Source organism: Thunnus thynnus, chromosome 1, assembly GCF_963924715.1.
Source record: "Thunnus thynnus chromosome 1, fThuThy2.1, whole genome shotgun sequence".
NCBI lineage: Eukaryota > Metazoa > Chordata > Actinopteri > Scombriformes > Scombridae > Thunnus > Thunnus thynnus.
This window is the reverse complement of record NC_089517.1, coordinates 28,227,876-28,253,404: the sequence shown is the minus strand read 5'-3', so window position 1 is coordinate 28,253,404 and position 25,529 is coordinate 28,227,876. Positions and strand designations below refer to the sequence as shown.

Here is a 25,529-nt window from a genome sequence, read left to right as displayed (position 1 = left end):
GCGAATATATTCATGGTGGCGTGCAGCGGTGCAGCGGCTGTTAGAGATTCTTCCCTTAACATGGGTAAGTGTGCAGATAACACGACCAGTGCAACTAGGCCAAAAAGGTGCAGCCCAACTGAACTTCTGAACATTATCAACAACTCACCTGCCTCACTTCCACTGAAGCTTAAAGCGGTGCTCAGCAGACTGCAGCTCTTGAGGACACAATGCCCTGCAGCGGCGGACTGGCGTAGCAGACTACAATGGCTCACAGGCAAGAGGAAGTAGTGTGCACGGAACCAGAACAGGGGTTAGCAGGCTGGTCTGTTAACCAAGCTAAAAACTAACAGGACCAGGCCAGCCATTCCATCACACTTTTAGGTTAACGTTCGCTCACTGGATAACTGGATGTGATCCAACTGAACCTGAGCGTTCATGGGGAAATGAGGAACTGGTGTTTTTCTCCTGACAGAAACTTGACTAAACAGCATTATGCCGGACTTGGCTTTTCATCTTAACAGGTTGCTACTCTTCGGTGCAGATCAGAATCAGCTGTTTGGGAAAACCCAAGGATGTGGACTCTGCATATAATTATCTTTAATTGTAAATGATTGGTTCGTTAGATTTGTGACTTAGGAAATCCTGCCTGGCTGAATCTGTGATTTTAAGATTGTCTTTGGTACACTACCGTTTCAAAGTGGAAATGTTCAGCCATGGAGTTGACTGCTTATGTCATTCCAGATATCTTGTAGCTTATAATAAACACCACATGGACATGTTAACATGGTTAAAAACTTGATTTTCATTAGAGGGGGTCTTAAAGGAAATCTGGACCTTTCAGAAGGGATGCCTGTGATATGTGTCTGGTCTTTCCTTCATTCAGTATTTATTCCCATTTTTGAATCTCTGTGCAATAAGAAACCCATATTCTCAGCATCTAAGGGTAAATGTCTTGTGAGATTCAGATAGTGTTACCAGCGTCTTGAGTTGGTCTCTGGCAAGCTAATGCTTTCTGAAAGTCCAGAGAGCAAGTGGTAAGCTGTGCTGTTATGGAAACTTTGTGATGAAGCTGCACTCCTTCCCACATCCTTTCTGCTGAAGCCATAAATGGAGCCTCATGGAAAAAGATTTGGTTAAGTCTCGAGTTGGAGCTACAGCTGACGGCAATATTTACATGATTCACTGTACCAGAACACCACAACTGATCTGTGAGCTCCTCTCCCCAAATTTACAGTATATGCATCTCTTCAGTATAGTAGTAGTGTAGTGTCTAAAACAAGGTTTGCTGAACTTCTAATTACCAATTTGTATAAACATGTAGGCACTTAACCATTAGGTTTCATCACTTCTGTTGAGTGGTGGAGAGTTACCGAGATCATAGCCACACCAAGGTATTTAGGGTCATTCACATTGACTCCTGACCACTTATGTGGTAAGGAGTAAAAAATGTCCTCACAGTTATAGAAACATTTGAGAACACTTGGACAAACAGAAAAAAAATCTTCTATTACAGTGTAAATATGGAAAACTGTGCTTTTTAAAATTACTCCCAGCTTGTCAACCTGGCAAATTTTCTATGTCTTCTGACTCTGACTCAGTCACACAATAAGGTTGTTGTTATTGAGATATCATCAGTTTCTATTGTCAGATGACCACAATTAATACTCTCAAATCAAATCATGAATACTCCCGCAGTTGTCTGACAACAGAAACATAAAAATAGGTCAGTGATAGCATTTGTGTTGAGTGATCACATAGTTTCAAATTGGTCAAAATGGAGCGATGTGCTGCCAGTACCAACAGATCAACCAGACGTGCCATAACAGTCTTGCATACCTTTTACAGAATTTTGGCAGTAATACACTGTTTTGTTGTTAGTTAACTGCCTCAAACCAAAAGAGAGGGAGAAGAGATGCAACTACTTTTGATGGGACATAGCTTTTGGACAAACACTGGATAGCACTAGTTTGCAAAGAAACACATAAGCAGCATTTTTTAAGTAGAAAGCATTAGTGTGGATGTAGTGAAAAGTAGAACTTGAAGCCTCTGGATGACTGTTGAAGCACATTCAGTCCTCCATGTAAAAGTGTAGTGGATTTTATGTTTATTTGATATGTTACTACCATCACAATGTGTAATTTACTGGTCACATCCTCTGTAATACTGTGCAACCACTATGCCAGCTGATAGCAATCAGAAGTATAAGTAGCTGTTACTTGCATCTTCTGATGTGTGCTGTTCATCTTTATACCGGCCTTAAAAATACTGTGTGTTTAGCCAGTGATAGAACCCTGAGACACACACACACCTGAAAGCAACACACTGCACCAATTTCCCCCAGGATTGTCTAATTTTTCTACAAACAAAAACTCTAGCCAGCAGGATAATTTGAAAGAAGCTATAATCACTTAAAATTCTACACATAAGAGCTTTAAACAAGCACAATAATATAATAGATTATGGGGGCAGACAGGAAAATATGGGAGTGAAGACACAGACAGGAAGCAGACCTGAGTTCTTTCCTTTATGCGCTAAAATGATGTGATGCTAAATCAATTATTCACAGGAAACCAAATGGTGTATGAGTGCTGGCAGATTGTCGCTCTGCTCACATCTGTCTCTGCTAAAGGATATGGCTCATGCAAAAAAAACTTCTGTTTGAAGCCCAGCAAATCAAATCAACAAAAAACACCTCACTGTAACACCATACGGAGCACTACAGTTCAGTAACACTCTACACAATGCAGCCATTCGTGAACAGCAACATAATCTAACATACAATTAAACAACACATATAGCAAGTCCAACTGACTTGTGTCTGCAAGATTATAATGACCTGAATGCCTGGAGAATCTCTACAGATATATTTTTAGGATTATTACTCATTTGCTTACATTTCAAAATGCTGATTGTGTTTCCTCTCTTCCTTGTTCTCATTTCCCTGTTTTTCTTTTTATATTCTAAACACTTGCACTCAATACAACACATCCACTTACTTCCAGTAATGTATCTTTTTAACTAGCTCCTCCCAAAAATCTTCCAGTGACAACTTCTTTATTTTTGTATTATTTAATTTGAATCTTAAAATCTGTTTGTTCAATAATATAAATGTATCTTGTTTTAAAAGTCGAAACAGGTGTTTTGTTTTTAGGTTAATTGATAATAATAATAATAATAATCATAATAATCATAATAATAACAACTTTATTTGTATAGCAGCTTTCATGCAAACATGAAGTCCAAAGTGCTTTACAAAACAGGATTAAAAATAATGTTAGGCCAAAAATAAAAAATGAAAATTAACATTAAGTAGAACATTTAATAACAATACGATAAAACATTAAAAACAATACCAAAGCCAAGAGGAAAAAAAAGATTTTAATTCCAAAGTCTGAAATTCAACAAGGTTCAATTGTAAAAGCAAGATTAAAAATGATATCCCTACAAGACTTAATGGAAATGATACAATAGTTTTTAAGATTCTTGACTATTTGTATAATAATACTAATAATTTAATTATTATAATAATATGTAAGGAGCTCTGAATCTACCAAACAGCTTTGCATTCATCCCAGAATAACATGGACATAGTTAAAATAATATAGTGAATTTGAGCAGCAGGTAAGGACTGCTATACTGTTGCTATACCTAATTATTTACACTAGATGACTGTAGAAAAACAATTTCACATCAATGAAAGAAAAAAAAACAAGCCTAACTCTGGTATTATCCAAAATACAACTACAAATAGTTTAAGTCTCAAATAGATCTCTACCAATATCATTGAGATAAATCTCTCATAAATATTTCCTGCATGGCAGAGATGAGGTAGACAGGGAGTGATTGGTTTTGTCTGTCTCACTTTTAAAGTAGTGTTTTCCCACTGGAAACAATGACTTGGCTGTTTCAACTTTGGAAGTCCCCATTTGTCATCACAGCTCCACTCCCTCTGAAAGAGAAAAGCCTTGAGCAGGCCAGAGAAAAGACTAAAACAGTCACTTTCAGAATCCACATACTGTCAGAGAAGGTGTAACTCACACAAAAAACAACTCTCAACTTTCGAACAGTCTGTACTTGATAAAATATGTTGCACTGTCTCATGGTTTCTTTGTCTCCACCCACTTGGGAGACCAAGCAAGCCAAAACAAAGACAAAGAGGACATCCCTTCCTTTTTCTATCACATCCTCATCACCCTTCTTTCCATATATCTTTAGTATTTTGTCATGTTCTTGTGTTACCATAGTGAAATCTTCCCCCTCCTCAGATGTCTGTGTTTTTTGTCCCTGCAGTGCTGTGTCTGAAGAGGTTGACCTGCGGTTCGAATCTGCCCTGGAAGACCATGCTGTTCCTCCTGCTGCCCGCAATGCTGGCCGTCCAAGCTATGGGTGGGTGTCGCCCCTGCCTGTGCCCTGCCATTAGATCCAAGTCACCGCAGTGGGAAATGCCACTGCCTGTTAAACAGGGCCTATTAGTCTTCTCCCTTCAAAGGCTTCACTGGGCAAAACAACGGTTCAAATGAGGCTGCTCCCAAAAATAATGTGCCAGTAGTTGGAGAGTTATAAACTGTCCCTGTTTAAACTCTCATCCATCCAGACAAGTTGACAAAGAACATATTTATACAGGCCTGAGGGAGTGAAAAGACATTTTTCACAATAATTCCTTTAAGTTTATTTATACAACTCTGTAATATGGGAGTGTGTTTTTATATTTTTCTTATAATCAAGCTTATAAAACAGAATAGCTTTGACCTTTTTCCAAACAGGTGAGGAGAGCTGGGAGCTAGGGCGAGGCCGGCAATGAAAACTGCTACAATTGCAGTTTTTCTGCTGTGACTCAGAGAGTGTGGTATGGAAGTCATCCTCTTATATTTATAACACTGAGAAGCAGAGTAGTGGTTGATGTTGTAACTGAGGATTCATAACTCACACACTCAAACGTTTTACTTCTGTGAGCATGGTGCTCAAAGAAAAACTTGTGTCATCATAAAAAAGAAACAAATAGCCTGGGCGCACTCGATAACGTCTCACGGCACGGTAAATAAAAGAAGGGAATTGAGCATTTTAAAAGAGGGATCAACAGTGCATATATTTTAGCACGACACTTCTCCCAGTCGGTGTGTGGCTGACACATAATGTAAATTAAAATCTTTTAGTGGGTGATATTCCTTTTTATAAATGTATAGCCTGAAGAAGAAGGAGGAAGTCAGCTCTGAAAGGCTTCCTCTGTATACCAAAAGCACAATGTTAAAATTTGGGCTCATCATACTTGGGCAAACCTACAAAGTTCACAAAGAACTTTTATCATCCAAAACACCATTATTTAAAAAGAGCTATTTTTTTCTCCTTTACTTCTCTCTGGTTGAGCTGACACAACCTCCTATCGGCCATCAGTGGCACATTTCAATCTTGACTCAGTGGACCTAAGTGTCTTCAGTGGTTCATTAGAGACCTATTCTCTCCCAGCACAAATGGGCCTCCGGCCTGCTCATTACTGGCTGTGTGGTATCCACTGCCTGACTCGCTCCTCTCACCGGGAGGGAAGAGGAGGAGGAGGTGTCGGGGACTGATGGAGCTCTTTAACTCACGGGTAATGGGCTATTGTAGCTCATACAATGATTCAGTTTCTCTCTGCTAACTGGAGCACTAAGTGAATTAGTTGGGGTCTTGTTTGATGCTATAGTCTGCACGTGTTAACACTATTTGATGACACAAAAACATTGCATGCTTTGTGGAGCTGATAAAGTATTTAATTTAGTACAGTGAGTAACTTCAAGCATAAAACTACCTTCAAAGAAAGTTTCATGTGAACAGACTAATTATTTTATTTTGTGTAAGTTAATACTGTATATTGAGAGCAGCGGCATTCTCTTGATAACATTGTGGGCTGACAAATTAAGGCTCAGCCTTTCTCATTTTTACCAGTAACTGACAACAGTAATTATCTTAGTAACTAATTAAAGGTCAGCTTGATTGCCTTTGATTTATAAACAGCCATGTTTTGATTCTATTGGTTACACAGACAGAAAACCCATAGACTCGCATGCACAGGTGTAATTATATGAGCAGCTGTGTGTGCGTATTTGTGTGCATTTCTCTGTCGATAGTTCCCAAGGTCTCCAGGTCCCTCACTGGGATCACTGGCTGTAATCTTCCTCGTATTCAGCCGTGTCACTGCTGGATAACTCCAGTAAGTGCCCATATCAGTAGACACGATCACATTTTCTGGTTTCTGCCAACACACTTCCTGTCGTGAGAACACTATTTTGTGGAAGAAAAACACAAGGGCGGCACATGACAATGCTGTCATCCCGATGCAGTAACATTGTCTCTGTAGCTCCCAGCTGTCTCCTGACTCAGGAATCAGATGATGGATCATTCTCTGTGAAACCTCTCCCTGATGTTACTCATAAGAACTGCACAGCTGCTTTGTCACTGCAATTGTGAAGAGGCTTGTCTGTTAGGAGTTGTTTTTTGTTTTGTTTTTTTTTAGCTTAAATACACTATTGAAGAAGCAGAAGCAGTGGGGAAAATTTGCTACACCAACCCGCTCTGGCTTTGACCCTTGACCCTACTAGCGGCTTATAATAACTTACATTTATTTTTATTGCTCTCATTATAGCCCATTATGGTTATAAGTGTCAGCAAAATGCACAAATTGTCAATGTATATGTACAGTAATGACCAAGCCACAACAGTAGCTAAGTACAGTAACATCCTTGGCTCACTCCAGCACAGCACACAGCAGTGTCAGCCAGTGACAGAGCTAACAGGAGGCTGTCTAGCTAATTGCTTGTTGTTGTCATACTCTCTGTTCAGTTAGCACAGCCACTATGATGCCAGAGCTCACTGTGTGCAGCTCTTAGCACCCAAACAATGAAAGAGAATTCTATTCATGCAAATGCAAAAATGGAAAGCTGACCTAATTTCACTTTCGGTGATGGGAGCTGTAAGGTAATTCAGATTAATTAGCATAATTGGATAGATTGCATCTAGCGTAGTAGTCGGCAGGCACACTTTATGGCAGGGCCCTGGAGCGTGAAAATAGCCTGCTCATACCTGCATCTCTGGTGTACTTTTTAAAGGTCTGATAACTATGAATGCCCTCTTCCTGTCCTCCTTTTCTCTTCACAGCAATTGATTCTGCAGAGAGGGGACACTTTAGCCTGTGCAGAAATTCAATTTAGGGTTATTACCCTGTATCAGTGATGTTCTTGCTAATTTGATTGCGTCCAGTGAAGTATCCTTTTAAAAACAATCGAGGACAGGCTCAACAAAGATTGGTTGCGCCGCAATGCATACATAATGACCAGTCTCTGTTGGCTTGTCTCTGTCTTCCCCAGCTCTTCCTTTCTCACAGTGCGCTCATTGAAACAGAGTGCATTACCCAACAAGGACCTCATGATTATTTCAACAAGTCCTAAAAATGCTGCCTTGTGGGATCGTTAAAAAATTGATTCGTATAATATGCCGAGATCGCAGTAGGCTACTGGAGGGGAAGAGGGGCCTGGAGCCATATGTGGGTCTGCTGTGTCTGGTGGGCTGTGATGAATTGGTTGAATGGATGCTGATCTGTGCTTGGAAAGCATCACAACTACTGACCTGCTGAGGAGGCAACCAGCAGCTGACACAGGGAGACACCTACCTCCAGGGTGGTGCTTCAGTGACATTGGTGTAGTGATGTCAGGCACGGTGGCGCTGTCATCCAGATGATACACAGCTGGTCACAAACTGACCCTTACTTAACCTCTTATCACTCGTGGTGCATGAAACGGTGAATTAGCAAATGGTATGAACCTGTGAAAAAGCTAAAAATATCATAAGGCAGCAGCTGTAAAACACCTGCCTCGTCAATGGGATCAGAAAAAAACCCTATTCACGTCTTCATCTTTCTCATCAACTCTGTAACGGTGGCCCTAGTACACTTCAATAACCATCATTAGAAATTAGCTGCACTCAACTCAGATCTGACCCCATGACCCTGCTGCTACATTGGGCCACTGTCTGCAACCCCTCTCCTCCGCTTACCATCCCCAACCTCCTGCTCATCAAAGGCTCTGTCTCTCAGGCTAGTAAGCCAGAGGCTTGCCCTTATCTGCCCACTGTAGTGACAGTCATCACTATTATCTGACTGCCGCAGCCCATTAACAGGTTATTGACGGGATATTAGATGGCATACATCTGTGGAGGAAGCAACAGAAGCAGAGATAGAGAGCAAGAAAGAGATAGAAAAAAAGGAAAATAGTACAATAGTGAGTCTCATCTTGATTTATGACGCTGCTGAAAATAAGCAAGTCAAGAGTCCTTGTCTTCCCTATCTGCCATCACCTGTATCTCTGCCTGAGTGAGGGCACTCACACTCCATGATGACTTCCTGGAGCAAAAATAGGAAAGGAAGAGATTATGTTTAGAGCTTAATGTTGAAAGTGACCCCTTTGCGCTGCAGAAGACTTTAAATCTCACTTAATCTCATCCATATTGCACCTCTTTCACCGAGAGGCCATTTGAAAACTGCTGTTCAAGATACACACCCCTTTCCGATCTCTAATTTCGAAACAAATCATGCTCACTATGCACATGCTCCCATTTCTCCCGTAATGTTTTCCAGATGCTAATTTTTTCAAATGGGAATATTGTGGACGTCTACATCTGCTCCTGACTGCCTGAAATGAAAAGCTAGCTTTCCCTTCAGACTTTCGCAGGGATTGGTTATATCATAAGAATAATCGGTATGAAAGGGCTCACAGATCCTTTGAGCACAATCCTTTGATGTTCAGGTGGTGCAAAATGTCCAGAATGAAAATGTGTTAAGCTGCAGTTACATGCATCAACAGAGGGGGGCAGTATTGTAAAAGCATATTTTTCCAGCTTTCTTTCTTGCCTGACTAAAGCCTACTGTCATTGCAGTCTGTTAGTATTGCACCTGTTTACTTTGCTGTGTCAATATTACCCCTTCAATTTGCCCTCCAGTGCTGGCGCTTGATTTTCCTTATGTATGAACTCATATTAATGTTTCCTCCCATGTAATTTGTTGCAGCGGGGCTTCACACATACCCTTTAAACATGTGTACTTACTGTGTTTAACGAATGGCTCCACTGATTGTGTAAATAGCTCTGCTTGCTGTCTGTTATTGAACAGTCACCATTATTATCTTTATGAAGGTGAGACTGCGAGGCCCTAATATGTGTGTGTGTGGTGAATGGTATTGAACCGAGGCAAGCTAGAGTGAAGTTGCATTGCTCATTGAGCTGGAAGGCCTTGGTATTGAATCACATGTCAATTGTGTTTATGCATGCATGGGGGACATTTTTTAAAGGCATACTATACAGGATTTGTCTGTTGGTGTTTGTAAACTCGGTATTCAAAGTTGGCCCCTCCTCCCTGGCTCAACGACACCAGGGCGAGCTGAGAGCACGAGCGAGAGAGAGAGAAAGAGTGGCGGTAGAGAGAACAAAGCTGTGAATCAGATAAATAAAACATTATTTTCTGATTGTTTCATGGCAGTTGCGTTCTAAAGCACAAATAAACACGCCCACACCTCCGCACAACTCTGCGGGAAGGTGCTGCATTGCCGTATTTTGTGTCAATGCAGAGCTTCATCCTCTCCGCTGTGGCCTCTCTGCTCTGCGTGTGTGTTGCTCAGCCCCGCCCTCGGTCAAGCAGTCAAATCTGTTCTCTTTATACATCCATGAAACAGATAAGAGAGAAAAGAGAGACAGCGATATAACCTGGTCACTACACTTTGAGTCCTGATCTCATACCGTGCATGCTGTTATTGGCTTGGGGCTACACACCCACTGCCCAAAGGTTGACGCCCAGAAGTATCCCGAATACAGCATAATAATAAGAAAACACAGGCAGAGGGCAGAGTCTCTGCAGATAAATACACCTTCACACACCTCTAGTGGGTCATAAGTGATGATTGAGAAGGATTATTTTTGTCGATACATTGTTTTGTTCCGGGGTTTTTTTAGGAAAATACTGCATAGTGTGCCTTTAACATATGTGCCTCATCTGAAGTCAAGAAATTGTGAAAAGAATCTTTGTAGATAGCTGTAAAAATTACGAACTTGAACAATGAAGTTTTGTCTGCTTGCCTATGGTGTGTGTGTGTGTGTGTGTGTGTGTGTGTGTGTGTGTGTGTGTGTGTGTGTGTGTGTGTGTGTGTGTGTGTATAAGACACAGCACAGAGGTCCAGGTACTTGTATAGCACCATGTACATGTGAGTACTGTGTACATGTGTGTGTTTGTGTATATGCCTGTTGCTGGTCATGCTGATGGGAACCTCTGTGCTCTAGAGCAGCTTTGTAACAGCATCTCCATTGTAGTGTCAGAGTACCTTGTGTCCAATTCCTCAGACAGTGTGTTGCTGTGGAGCTGTCAGGAGTCATACAGGTGTGGAATATCAAAGTGTTCTCTGGCCTTTGGGTGTCTGTTTCTGCTTGAAATTGTGTGTGGGTGTGTGGGTGGGGTAGTATGAATATATGTGTAAGGCTGGATATAGTTTGGATTTTATTGATACCAATACCATTGACTTACTTATAGTGACTTACTGATACTTGTACTTTATCCGTTAGGTATTCCACTGCATTTAAACATTGTGGTGGAAGAGTAAGGTAACTATCCATTGTAATACATGTGTATTCATCACTTGTCACTGCTTCTACACCATCCCTCTCTTATTGTTAATGTCAATAAATGACAACAGAAATGAAATACCATCATTTTGAGAATCTGACTCGCATTCATAGAGAACTGATCATGTTTTGGCATCAGAATGATTCGGTTTTGATATATGGAGTATTTTTTCCCCCAGAAAGAACAGGCTGATAGAGATCAACGGTTTCATACAACTCACCAGCACTGGAGAATGTTGAGACTCAGGCTGGGCTCGTGTTTATGGATGAAAATGAAGGATGATCGAAAGAGTGATTACAGACCCTGAGAAAGACATAGCCTTGCTATTTCACACTTTTTCTTAAGTTCTCACGATTGAAATAAGTTTAATTTCAGTTCTCACCCATTTGTAAGCTTAAAATGTGGCTGTAAATAAATTGTAGTGTTGTCCTTCGTGGAGTATAGCAGCTGTGGTCAGCATGACTTTATGTCAGTTAATGGATTACAATTGTGTCCAGTGTTCTCATTGGAGAAAAGCAATATAACGACCATACAAACTCTTAGCATAATCCACCTCTCAGCTGTCCCTCTGTGTGCTTCCTATATTCTGAAATAAACAGCCATATTTTTGCCAAAACCAGGGTAAATACACAATTTCCATCTCAGTTTCATAAGTACTTCATGACTAAAGTTAGACAGATAGATAGATGACCCTTGCTCGTTATTCATTTTTTCTTAGTTAAATTGTCTATTGGAATTGGTCTGTTTCTGTGTTTTCGCTACACTATGAACAGGATAGATACGATATGTACCAGATAACCAGTACCTAATTTGCCACTTTCTCAATAATCATCCCTAACTGTGTGTACACGTGTGTGTTTGTCTGAAACAGTGTGTGCTTGCACATTCCTACGTCAGCCATTTGTTGATTCACTATAAACAAAAAAAAAAACCAGAACAAAAAAAATCAGTGTAAAATAGGTAAATAGGATGAAGCGTTCTGCACAGGCTTTATGTGGTGCACATTTGTGAGTGATTAGGGTTAATAGTTAACATCACACACTTGGTTTTTGTTTCAAGTCTTACTGACAAAACATTCACATTTAGACATTTACCCTGCATCCATATCATTGAGGCCTGGCCTGTATATTAAAATTTTAGCTAGATATTTGCTTCTGTGTTCTGTATTTCATGGCAGACAGTTTGATGTGTCATAACAGGAAAAGCACGAGTGTGACCATAGACTGTGGAAAAATAATGGATGTAGCCACCATGACGTCACCCATTGGTTTGTGGACTCCCATTTTAAAGCCTCGAGTGTGCCATTTTGACTGTCGCCATCTTGGATTTTTGGAGCCAGAAGCGATGATGAGGGTGGAACTGACCCTAACGCTAGCTGCGAGCTGCTAGCTTGGTTAGCAAGGTGCATTTACAGTCTGTGGTTAACTGTGATAATGCTAATGCTAATGCTAATTTTCACTGGTGAAAAACAGGCTTAAAACCAAGATGTACTTACTGGAAAAACTGAACATCTGACTCCTCGGAGGGTCTTTTAGTGTAATCAATTGCTGAACAAGACTTTTTTAGGCCAACAAAATGTTACAGTTAACTTTCATGAACTGCAAACACACTGAAATAATGACGGCCGAGGCTACACCGAATCTGGGGTGTAGCCTCGGCTACCCTGTGAATCTGGGGTTACGCCATGGTCACGTTACATAACCAACATTGTCGCTGTAGTAACAACTTGTCAATCATAATGGAGCCACGCCCTAAAGCATACCGTGCATAATTTACAAAATAAACATCATGTTGTGTTGAAGAAGACTTGAAACCAGCGATTGAGACCGTAAACCCATTAGGAAAATGTTTACTGAGGTAATAAATCAATAGAGAAGTAGGGTCATTTTCTCATAGACCTCCATACAATCTGACTTCTCTTTGGAGCCAGTGGAGTCGCCCCCTAATGGCCATTAGAGAGAATGCAGGTTTAGGTCACTTCCACATTGGCTTCACTTTTCAGACCTTGAACTATCCACTTCTCTGTGACTAATAACATTAATGACTGGTTCCATCCAAGTGTCCCAGTAAGCAAGTCCACAATATCCTGGAACTGGCACATTTAAAAGGAAATGCAGTAATTTTTAATATGTTATTAATTACAACAATGTTTTTTCCTGCTATGGCTTGTCAAATTATCTGCTGTGAAAAGGGCCTATAATAAGTTACTGTTTCATAATTGTGCTTTTTAAATAGTCAGTGATGTCTTCTCTCCTCAAAATGCACCATAGTTTGTCAAATCATATGTTCAAAATAGGTTACATTTGAGATTACTGTATTGAAAAACCTGCACAGGAATGACTAATTTTATTTATTAAGGTGTACAGATAAACATGAGTCGAGTTAATGACTATTTACACAAATAGATCAATGGATGGGTCAATATATAGAGGGACTGGTGAAGGTTAATAATCCCACTCCAGTTATTATTATTGTGCACATGATGTATTTGGGAGTGCATGCAGCCCTCACATGTCTGTATCTGCCAGGGGAATGTGAGAATGTCTGGATTTTATTTACCAACAGCCTCGCTCGTCACCCTGCAAGCACCCTCCCTATAAAAGCTGTGATCCTCCTGTTTACTGTCTGCTTGCACCCCACGCTGTCTCTCAATTTCACTCAGCCTCCATGCTCACCTTGTGTGACTAGCTAGCATCAGCTCGCTATATGAATAACACTGGTTTGAAGCAACACCAGCAGCTCCCATGCCTTGCACACCTGAGGAAAGCACGCTGGAAGGGGGTGTTGATAGTGACAAGGTGGTGGGTAGTCTTGAAAGTGGAGTGAAGAGCAGTGTGAAGATCACTTGCAGCCTTTTCTAGCCAGCCCTGTGCCTCGCTGCTAAGCGGGGCCGTTGCCAGCTCTCGCGAAGGCTCTAATGAGTTTATTTCATGTCGGCTGTGAAAGTGCCCGTCTCTGTCTCGCAGGCACTCAAACAGAGTTGAGGCCCATAAATACAAAGTGTAGTGTGTAAATCCCCACAGCCTGACGTCTCCCAGCCTGCCCTCTATGGCTTCTGAGCATCTCTTTATCGAGAGGGAAAAAAGAGAAGCAGGATCCTCACTTACCCTCTGAGAAGACACAGAGGGCCTGGCGCAAGGTACGGCCCAGCCCCCTCACCAAAGACCATTTGTGTTATTATATTTAACCTCTGCTACTTGCACATGTCTCTTTGGAGGCTGCAATGTTTTTTCATGTCTACAGCAGACCTAAGGAGAGATGATCAAACAGTCGGCTACCATACAGAACATGTTACTGTAAACAGCAGAAAATCAAAAACAGCCAAGTGCGCACGCAGCGATACATATTCTTAATACATCCGTGAGCGATACGCTTTGGCTCGTGGTATTTCACCTCTGACGAATAGGACATCAGATGTGCGGTTTCCATGACGTCAGCCGGCCTCGCTTGCCCTCCTCTCCTCTCCTGTCCAATACCCTCCCCTCGACGCAATGCAAAATGCTCCCCTTGTGTTCTCTTTCCAAGTACAGGTCTGTGTCTCTACACAAGGTCCCTGTGTAGGCCCTGTATCCTCCCAGGGCCTTTGAGCGAGCGATGGGTCACCGGTTTAAAAAAGCAGCAAGCAAAAGAGGAGGAGCGAGGCAGAGGTGTAGAATGAGAAAGGGGAGTTTCTATCTCTCTCTCCTCTCTGACATGGCTTTGGTCCGTGTTGAGGGATTAGTGAGTGAGGCTCCACCACAGCCTCTTCCTTGGCTTGTTTCCAGATATTATCTTTAAGTGTGAGCTAGTCACCGGCCTCTCTTTCTCTCCGTTTCTCTCTTCCCATCCCCCTTCCTGTATGAACTCAGTGGTTTGAGTCATCCCAGGCTGCTCGGGGAGTGATTTAATTGCTCTCTCTCCTCCTTCTTCAACATGCACGTCTCAGAGAGGGCTGTCACTGACCCTCCACTCCTACAAAAAAAACACACCACCGACCCATTCATTACAACAAAGGTTGGGCCACCTCCAAAGACAGCAAAAATACATACTCCAGAAATCTGCTCGGTTATCCCTATTGATGATGGCACAATGCTGCCTGCTCCTGCCATGCTTTGCCCTGATAACTCTTCTGTATTGTTTGCCATGCCGTAGCCCTGCTGAGTGAATGTGGGCACAGTATGGGACAATAGAAAACCCCCACAGCACCAGAAGAGCTTCTGTAATCACAGTAAAGGAAAAAAAAACTCTGCCATTTTTCCCCATGGGGGTTGGCATAGATTTGTTCCAGGTCAGAACTGCATACATCAACATTTGAATTCAGAATTAAAAAATGCCAACCTATCAACGTGCATGGTGGAATATGATAGCAAGTCCATCAAAATTAACACATGTTGCACCACTATTCTCCATGCTTTATTCACCAAGCATTTTCAGCTATTTCACCTTCATCATGGTGGAGTCTGAGGCTGTTTCTAGCTTTCTTATATAAAGTCTTGGGGTCCTGTGACCCCACATTGGTCCGCACCTTGCTGTGTGTGCATTCTCAAAGTTAGAAATTGGACACTTTTGTTTTCCAGTTTTGATGATTTTGATGATGTTTCCTGTTTCTGTATTTATCTAAAATATTGCTCAAACTACAATCATGAATAATTATCATAATTATTAAATGATTTATATTTAAAATAGGCTATATTTTGAACAATCTAAGAAATACGCACAAGCCTAGCCCCTAAAATTCCCCACATCATCTCATGGCCTCAACGCCCAGGTCAAGAAACCATAAATACAGTATGGGGCCTATTTGAGCAGAAATCTGTGCATTTTTTCTTTCCCATTGCTCTGCACTTGTGAGGTTAGGCAGTAGGTGGCACTGTTCCTACAGACGTGTAGGTTGGTGGGGGTATGATGTGAAAAGGCTACCTTGCTGGGATTGGCAGAGTGTGATTGAAAATAGGTCTGCCTTGACTTAGCAATACTCATCTAAATATGAACCCTCTCAGATGAAAGACTTGTTTGTTGTTAATAGGGAAAGTAATTATTGCACCTCTGCAGCAGTCAAATCTCCTTAATACCAAAGTGATTCAACATTGACGTTGACTGTGCGATAGATAGAGCTCAAAAAGGGGTGAGGAGGCTAAAATGCCACCGTGATTATAACAATTAGAGAGGCTGTGCATAAAGAGGAGCGTATTGCTCCAGGGGCCGACTGGGCTTTTTCTCTCCTGTGATGCTGATGAGTGTCTCCGAGTTGTATAAGAGCAGACAGGGATCAATGGAGAATGCTGACTCTTGAGAATACTATGGATGTACTCTGGACTGCCTGAGATGGCTACTAATCCAGAATGATTATGCAGTATACTCTTTGCTCTTGGCCTAGTCTAGACTAAAAGTACACATAATACTGTACACGCACACCGGGCATACACACAGATACGCCGACAAATCAGCAGCCTTTGAGAAGAAGCGTTTGGTAATGTCACTTTCACTGTTATTCCCACAAAAACACACACTCTTTGCTGCAGTTATCCCCCCCCCCCCCCCCCAGATTTTTTTTTAAATTTAACTAATGATTTTACTAAAACCATACAGATGTTTTTGCTTCCATTGTTAAGTTTCAGTGCACTGAGCCGTCGCCAGGAGGCAAAGCCTATAGGAACACAAAGTCCTAATGCTTCCCTCAAGATCCCTCCTCTTCTTCCCTCGCCTTCATCCCATCTCCCGTGCTATCATGCTGCACAAACAAACTGGATGTTTCAGAAGCAGTCACAGCATATATTTCAAAATACTGCATTGATTTTTTTCAGTCTGTCACATTTGAACACAGCACACATTAATGCTGTGATTCAGTGAATACTGTATGTTACACTAGACCTGGGTCAAATAGTATTTACTAATACTGTTCATTGTCTATTTTAGAGTGCTTAGGCGACAAATGGGTGATGTTTGGCATGTAAGATTGACACAGTGAAATCTGCAGAGTTAAGATCACGAGTGTATTTAATACATTTTTCTTTGATTGACTTGACAGCTCACCCAACGTCCTCTAACATAAAAAGACAATTACTAGTTGTTTCAGTTCAAAGATTTTTTTTTTATTGACACCACTCCTATGTTCCTCCTCCTCTCTTGTAGCTGTGATGAACGTGTACGTCCCTGAGCAGCCAGTGGTGGCGCTGCACGGCAGGGATGCCATGCTCAACTGCTCCTTCAGCCACGCCAACCCCTTCAACCTGTCCGATCTGAGCGTCTTCTGGCAGCTGACAGACACCAAACGCAGTGTGCACGGGTACGGCGCGGGACGCGACCAGCTGGCGGACCAGGCTGAGCGCTTCGTCAACCGTACCAGCCTGTTCCCCACCCAGCTGGGCCTGGGCAATGCTTCACTCCTGCTGAGCAGGGTGGTAGTGGCTGACGAAGGCAGCTATACCTGCTTTGTCAGAGTGCAGGACTACGGCAGTGCTGCTTTGTATTTGCAGGTGGCCGGTGAGTCAGGCTTGCATGACACATGTAAAAACAAACAGATGACTATGCACATGGCCAAAACCAATGGCATGCACAAATTAGATACTCACATACATAAAAAAAAACACATTGCCCTAATGGAATGGGGGCTGCAAATGACCTTACATACATTATATCTGTTCCCTTGCTTCTCCCTATGTTACACTGTTTATCTCTATGGTTCCCACTAAATAACAAACACCACAATTTACTTTAATGCTCATTGATAATCAGTTCTCACTTTCATAATCATTATCAAGCAAAAATATCATAAGGAACACAACCATAGGCTCAAAATTCCCCATAGCACAACTCAGAAAAATTCTGACATTTTATAGATTTAACTTTAAATTGAATAACAAATTAGATAATCTGGAAATTAATTGATACTTAAATTAAATCATTAGTTTCAGCCCAAATGAATTCCTTCAGGTTTAATACTTTTTATATGAAAGAGGCACTCCGACAAATTAGTATTGTACTTTCATAAAGTTGGGGAATTTGCAAGAGACAAATAACAGAAAATAATGCTCAAAATTTAAGCAGCCAGGGCAGAGGTATCCTGAGTTTATAGTCCCTAGTGTAGGCCAAGCTCCAAAAATGCTGGGTCCCACATTTCCCATAATGCAACCTACTGTAATTGCATCTTTTGTTAGACTTCGCCTGCCTGGTAAATGCTCACATCTTTCAAACTCCATGCCCCCAGTTTGTAACACAGGCTTTCTGTAATTTGTTTTCACCAAGTCCAAGCTTATATAATGTGCAAAATCAGTGGAGTGCCCCCCCAGGTTTATCATGTTAACATGATGAAAGATAATTATATGTGTATTTTTCACTTTACACTTCAAACTGATTGAGCTGAAAGTGATTTGACCTCAACGCTTATACACTCATATACTCTAATAGTATGCAATAAAAATGTATTGTGCACTTATGTAGAAGGAGATTTAGGATAATTTCTTCTCACAAGACATAAACAGGTGATAAACAGTTTCCTCAGGGCTGCTTAGCAGTGTGTTTGGTCAATAAGCACTGATTGTGGTCTCTGTCATGGTCAATATCTGCTGACTTTGATTATTAGCTGTTGTTACGGTCAGTCAGCCATCACTAACATCTTCCCTCCTTGTGTGACTACATCGCCCACCTTCACAGCTGAGAGCCTTTTATTTATTTATAATGATACTGTGTGCCTTTGCTTCCTTCTCACATTTCTATATCTGTTGTGAGATTGTTCCTGTATTCTCCCAGGATGGATGTGCATTAGGCGGTGTTAATGAATAACAGCCTGGTGAGAGGGAAAACAGTGTCTCCAACAGTGACAAATTGGTTCCATTTTATGCATTAGATTTATAGATGTTCTATTTTTAGCCAGCATTTACAGTTAGCATTGTAGACTTCCTTCATGCTGTGCTGGAAGAAAATGAAAGGAGCCCTCTCTGGAAATCTGCCTGTCAGTCAGAGGACAGCTGGGAAAGTTAGTGTGTACCACCACGTTAAATCTGTCTTTGTGTTGAGAGTCCACTTTTCAAAAAGCAGCTCAGACAAACTTATTTCATCTCGCCCTCAGCTCCACCCCATTGTTTGCTGTGCAATGATTGGCTCTGGGAATACAGCAGCCTCGTTCTCCGCCACCTTTGTACTCGTGTTTTAGCTCAAGGGATTGGAGATCCGTGATTTCAGAAGAGGCTGATGATTCAACCCTTACCTCCACCCCTTTACGCTCTTTTTCATGCCATAGGCTGAGTCGTCCCAAATCTCCGAGCCTGCCAATTTCTCTCAGGCCTGCCCACCTCTGCTTCACGGCTTGCACCATATTTCCTTTCTGGGAGTGGCTCAGTGCTTTAGCTCTCTAGAGAGAGCAGTGTTAGAGTGTAGGGATGCAGCATCAGGAAGTGCCACAGATGCTGTCTGTGTCTGTGGGATCTTAAGCACTGTGTTATGCTAAGCTCCCTAAATATAATTAAGAATTTAATAGGAATCATGTCAAACACTATCCCAGGGTGACTCTCACTGCAGAGAATCTAACTAAATTCAGTATGTGTCTCCTGCACTCTCATCCTCACCCGCCACCCCATACCTCTTTTTCTCCTCTCTCCCTCTCTGAATCCTCACTCCACCTGTCCTCTTGTTTCTCCTCCTCCTTTTTCACAGCCCCCTACTCCAAGCCTGTAGTGACTCTGGAGCCTGAATCCAACCTGCGGCCAGGTGATGAGGTGGCTTTGACTTGTGTGGCCTATGGGGGCTATCCAGAGGCTGGCGTGATATGGCAGGATGGGGGCGGGCGCAACCTGACGGACAATATCACTACTTCAGTGGTAGCCAACGAGGAAGGGCTGTTTACTATGACAAGCGTGTTGACAGTGGTGCTGGAGCCCAATAGTACCTACAGCTGCCAACTGATCAACCCACTACTGGGCGATGAGGGCTACGCCTTTGTCACAATCACAGGTGGGTGTGGGTCTTTCTCTCTTTGTCTATAAATAGTAGAGCTGCAACGATTAGTTGATTAATCGATAAGTCTCGACAGAAAAGTAATTGGCAACTACCTCTTCAGTCATTTTTTGTTTGTTCCAGCTTCTTAAATGTGAACATCATCTGGTTTCTTTAGTCCGCTATGATAGTAAACCATTCTGGTGCAAAATAAACAAGCTAATATTCACCAGCTTCCTGTAGTGTTTAAATGTTACCAGCTCAGACTAATCTTGTTTTCAGCCATGCATACGCTGAGTTTCTTATTAAAGTCTTGTATGCTTCCATAAATCAATCCGTCGGTCTAATTTTATGCTGTCAAGTTTTTTTTCCTTTGTCTGTCTGAGTTCCTTTGTTTCCTGATAAAGGTAACAGTTCAGCTCCAAAGAAATGAATGAGAAATAATGAAATGTCCAATTATGGTCCAATAAGCATAACCCCAATCCATTCTTGTGTATCGTTAAATTAGATCAGTAGGAGATTATTTTTCTGAGGAGAATCAAATAGCTATTCATCACATATTTCAGGGCAATACAGTAATAAACAATTGTGCAAGATGGAGTGATTGGTTTTCTAGCAGCTGTTTGCAGGAAATGTTTGTTAACCAGGAAGTGGATTTATATGTTTGCTGTGCTCTAATTGTTTGATATAATCTTGAGCTCAGGTGGAAGAGTACCTATGTTATAGGTCTAACGGTATCCCAAACCCACCCACCGCCACCATCCTCCGCCCACACCCCCCTGGCCTTGCTGGTGTACTTCTGTGTTAAGTGCAACGAGAGTGCCGTGTAAGGTGGGCCAAGGCTGGGTCTCCAATGGGAGCAGCACCGTGTGAAATGGCTCATAAATAAGTAGAGGTGGCCCGAGCCTGCTCTCTGGGCTGGAGCTGGTGCTGAAGCTCGGGCTGTTGAGGCGGAGGTCGAGGCAGAGGTCAGAGAGTGCTGCTCCACTGGGCTGGGAAATGACTGTGCTGTCTGGAAACAGGATGGCCGATTGGCAAGGCAGCCTTGCTGGACGGCTGAGGGAGGGTGGCCTTTCTAACAGTTTGGTTGGCCTTTTTCAAAACATTACTGATAACCAGTCAGAGGGACCACTGGGGGAGTGGAAAGGTATTAAACACATGGTGAGAATGAAATATGGCAGTAAGGTAAAATAGTCTATTACCCTTCTTCCTTTGCTGGATTCATGAGGCTTGGTTGAAATACATATGAACATTTTATTACCTTTCATGGCAGTTTTTGTCTCATCAGACTCTTTTTGAAAACACGCTGATAAAGTCATCTGGGTTGGTAATTTAGATGGTCATGCATTTTTTAGTGGAGGCGAGTTGATGCAAACCATCTACAGTGACTCAGGTTCAAAGTTAACTCCTGACATCAGTTTAAAAAACAGTCTCACCTCAACGTCCATTTAATAGTTTTAATCTGCTTTAATCTTTATTGTTATAATTTTATTGTTATAATTTCATTTGTTGCCTCAGAATTGCAGATGTTCAAATTTCAATGTTTCGATGTTTCAAATTTTGAAACACTTGAAGGACTTCTTGTCCATCTTGGCGTAAAAGCTGAGGTTCAAAGTTCACTCTTTACCTTGGAAACAGTGTTGTTCATGTGATATGATTGAAAGCTCCAGAAAAGCTACTAAGTGGACCTTGTGGTGAGGCTGTTTTCTCAACCACCATAATGATGTTTCCAGCTTTTCCTTTTCATTTCATGAGTGCCACAGAGTTTAAAACCATACATTTTAACTGCAGTTTACTAAAACAGCACACAAGCTTTTGAGCATTATGTTTATGGCAACCGGTACCCATGTTTGGTTCCCGGATAGTTCAAGTGTTGACATTTAAACATGGCAGACCAGGAGGTGGACAGTGGATGGATGAATGAATACAATATTAGAGCTGTTTTATAAGCTTTGAATGTAATATCCTGTAGCCAGAGTGTCATGGTCTCCTGTTCCCTAAAATAAAAGAATCAGTCTGAACAGACTCTCTCAAAGAAAATGCCCAAGAGCAAAACAGACTTAAAAAAGAGAGGTCTGGCCCAAGAGCAATGAAATTATTGAAATGTGATGTAGTAAAGCTTTTAAAATTGAGAGCAGCAAAAGGAGCAAATCCACAAATGAACTTGGGGAAAACCCTTAATTAAAACAGTGGTGATCTTGATTTTCAGCAACTGGATGTACATGAGTAAGAGTAATTTCTCAGTAGGAGCTCCAGCACAGCTTGATGATGGCCCAAGTTGTTAGTAAACACACAGAAGATTTACAGTATTTTGTGTGCCACGATACAACGGGGGCTTGTTTGAAATGAAAATGTATTTGCATTTGTTTACAACAGCTGGTGTGTGCTTAACAGCTTCTGTAATTAATTTTGACCTAGTAGAACTCTTCTGCTAGAGTAGCAGAGTGTGGATTGTGCAGGGCTCGAGTTGATATAGCGAGCACACTGCTTTGCTGTATACACTCACAAACACAGCACACCGCACACTGCACTCGGGCAGTGGAGAATCCTTTTATAAGAATGGGTGAAATCTGCTTAAAATTTTAAATGCACTATGAGAGGGAAAAAAAAAAAACAGTAAGAAATGGGAGAGTAAGAAAGAGAGAGAGATGGAGGGCGAGGTAGAGAGTGAACAAGCATGTAAAAATTTCACACTCTCCCCAATCTCTGATTGAAAAATTACAATAGTAATACAAACCGCCCCCAGGCAGAACAGGAGTTTGACAAGGTTAATTTTGAGAAAATGAACCCTTTACCCACACTGAGTGGAGCGCTATGTGGGCTGGCATGAGCTACACTTTGAGAATCTGTGTGAAGTCATCCGTGTTAATCTTACCCCTTTTATAGTGACCACCAATTTAACTACCTCACCAGTAACATCCTGACTGTCAACAACATATGCACACGCCACATGCACACTATTATTGAGCATCTCAGAGACAGTTATTTTTGTAAACACGCCCTGTGGAGTGCTGGTCAGTTTTTAAGCCAAGATCTGAAATAGGCAGTATTTTGTGTTGCTGGGATATTGATAGATTTTGCAGAGTGCAGCAAGGCTTAGTTGCAGGGAGACCCATAGGAACAGCTGGTATTAATGAACAGTCGAATGATGGAAAGGAGCAGCTTCAGTCCTCAAATGAACCGTGGTTTGTCTGCTTGCCTAGCCAGAATGCTTGTGTACCACCCCTCCCTCCTCCTCCTTCTCCTCCACCTCCTCCTCCTGTCTTGACGGCTTGCACTGTCTCACACTCCCAGCCTATTCTGATCACTTTGTTCTCCTCAAAAAAGAATAATGTTTTCGGAGTTTTCGGTGATCAAGAGTGTATATTCTATCATTTTTTTACTGATCCTTTTCTGAATGTGGAGCTTTAGCAATGTATCTTCTGGAGCTGTGTGATTTCTGCAGTGTCTTGTGTGATGGCTGGGTTTCAGGGCCTGTCACTGAACACCCCCTCCAGCACCACCCCCACCCCGTCTGCCAGCTCTCTCAATGAGGATGGCGCCATTTCCCCGGCATCACTATGCTGGCACAGCATTTACAGTGAGCAGTGTGCAGATGGAGATAGATAGAGTGGGGAAAGGAAGGAGATAGAGAGATGAGGCAGGGAGATGGAGAGAGGGAGACAGGGTTAGGAGGGGTGAGAAGTGGATGACAGAAAGCAAGATGGAGACGAAAACGTTTGCTGAGCTCAGAGTTGTGGCACCACGGCCTGACAGGCAGGAGATGGACTTGCTGACGGGGAGGGAGATCACCCCACGTGGTGCAGAAGACTTTCTGCTGAATTCTACTATCTAGCTGGCATTCTCTGGCTTTAACTGGGCATCACAGTGGCTCAGTGGTTAGCACTGTTGCTTCACAGTAAGAGGATCTCACATTTACTGCCTAGTCTGTCTGGGTGGCATTGACATGCTTTCCGTATGTTAGTGTGGTTTTCCTCTGCTCTAGTTTCTTGGCAAACTCTAAAGGCATAGTGGATAAAGATATTAGAAAATCGAAGGGAAATATTTTTGTGGCAGCGCTGTCAAACCGTTGCCACTTTGGTGATTTTGTCAGCAAGAAAAAACAAAATACTTGGATCAAATGCATAGCAATAACATAATTATGCTTAAAGTATAAATAAAATATTTAAATTTATTTACGTATTTACATTTTTTGTCTATATTAAATAGCAGCAGAGGAGAGATGATGGGAAATGAGGGGAGAAAGATATGGGCAACTGCGGATGTTATGTAGCATGCGTCTTATCAGTAGGCGACAGGGAAGTGCCTGAAACAATTAAATTATTATTAACAGTCCTGGTGCTTAAATAAAAAAAAACATTAAGCATTAATTTTAAGTCAACTGTCAATAAATATTGGCAGGATATACATTCACAAGTGAATTTCACGCTGCAGAATGCTAACTGGTTAGGGAAAAATAGAACAGATGCATAAAGATAGGAAAAAGAGCCACACCAGCTACAATGGCAGCTGGGATGGAGACAGAACACGATGTATCGTACCTGATGTACACTGGCAGTAAGTGTTAATTGCCAAAAAAATGGTTCCTTGTCCAATATTTTTCCATTATAATTTACACAAATGTTGATTGTTACACATTGTCGCACACACACTGTCTATAGGTGTCACACATATCAAAAATGAAATCTTTTTTACTTTTGTTGCCTAAAGATGCTGACATTGACATGTTTACAAGTCTAATCTGCTGCCAGTGTGTTTTTTTCTTGCCGATAGGTGGCACATGTGGACGATATTGGCTGGGCCTGGCATTAGATGCTGTGCATGACCAAACATTGCGTGTCCTCGTTCATTAAATGTTTTTTTTTTTTAATTGTCATGGACCCTCACCCAGCCTGGCTTTGATGCTAATATTAATCCACAGACTCTACTAGAGTCCAGAGTCTCTAGAGGATTTCCCAACTCCATCAACTTCATGATCATCCTTGTGCAAGAATTCACATTTCCTTTTCTGTCAGATCCCTTCCAGGTTCCTTCGACTTCTGTATTTCTAAACAGTCTTATTGTACTCCATGTGTAACATTTGTTTTTGTGGGGCACGTTTCCCCAAGGAGAATGTTTGTTACTGTATGATTGTGAAGCAAGTGTATGCTAAACCAACCTTCACTGGATAAAACAAGGTTAAAAAACATCTTTAATTGCTATATAAACATTGACCTTTAGCGTGGAGATGGAGTCTAACGCATGTGCTAATGGTAGATATTCTGTGTGAATGCATTCAGCTATTCATTACACTTAGCAATGTGTACCAGCTTCCTTCTTCCCCTTTTTCCTGACTATGTTATTATGTCTTCCAGGGCTTAGTCCTGACATCATGTTGCCATCTGAATAGCTACCTGCCACGCTTCCTCACGCCATAAAGCCCAGGTCCTCTGTTGTTTCTGAGAAGTCCTTCACAGTGTTTTCTCTGAATAGTCATATACATATATATATCTTTTTTTTATTATTATTTATATTTTTTTCCCCAGAATCTCTGAAAATATTGTGTGGCAGTTTGAAAAAATGTGAGTCTTAAATTGGGGTAAAAGCATTGCCGTGCTAGAACAGCCAAAGGGCCAAACAGAAAGATGTAGTGATCTACTGGTTCAAAGGTTCTGTCATTAGTAACTGTTGTGGTGAAATTGCAGTAATTGCAATTATTCATGATATATTTTTCAAGCATGGTTTCGCCTTTTTCTGGTAGGATCTTCTATCAAAAGCTCTGTCAATCAACTTCGGGGTAATATGGTTTTCAAAATCATGTTTTTGCTTCCAGCATCTATAACAAACCTCTGTGCTGGTCCTTGCTCTTTACTGAACAAGGACTAATTTAAATGCAATTAACAGAGCCTTCGGAGAAGCAGAAAACAGCAGTATAAATGAATCTGTTGCCAGTAGAGCAGCAAGCAGGCAACTTTCCCAATGGAGCACTGTATTAATTAGTGTCCAGTGCACAAACAGGCCT

The 25,529-nt window shown here is 41.7% G+C and overlaps 1 protein-coding gene across 3 annotated transcripts in view; it reads left to right on the top strand.

The window, feature by feature from the left end:
• Positions 1-25,529, top strand: part of cd276 (CD276 molecule) — a 67,395-nt gene that overhangs the window by 2,985 nt on the left and 38,881 nt on the right. For all 3 annotated transcript variants that reach the window (XR_010928919.1, XM_067594189.1, XM_067594200.1), the window contains exons 2-4: positions 4,273-4,368; positions 16,730-17,080; positions 19,250-19,546. Coding sequence is in view for 2 of the 3 variants with exons in the window: in XM_067594189.1 (XP_067450290.1) it covers positions 4,273-4,368; positions 16,730-17,080; positions 19,250-19,546 (744 nt within the window). In the remaining variant the exon portion in view is untranslated. The remainder of the gene's footprint in view (positions 1-4,272; positions 4,369-16,729; positions 17,081-19,249; positions 19,547-25,529) is intronic.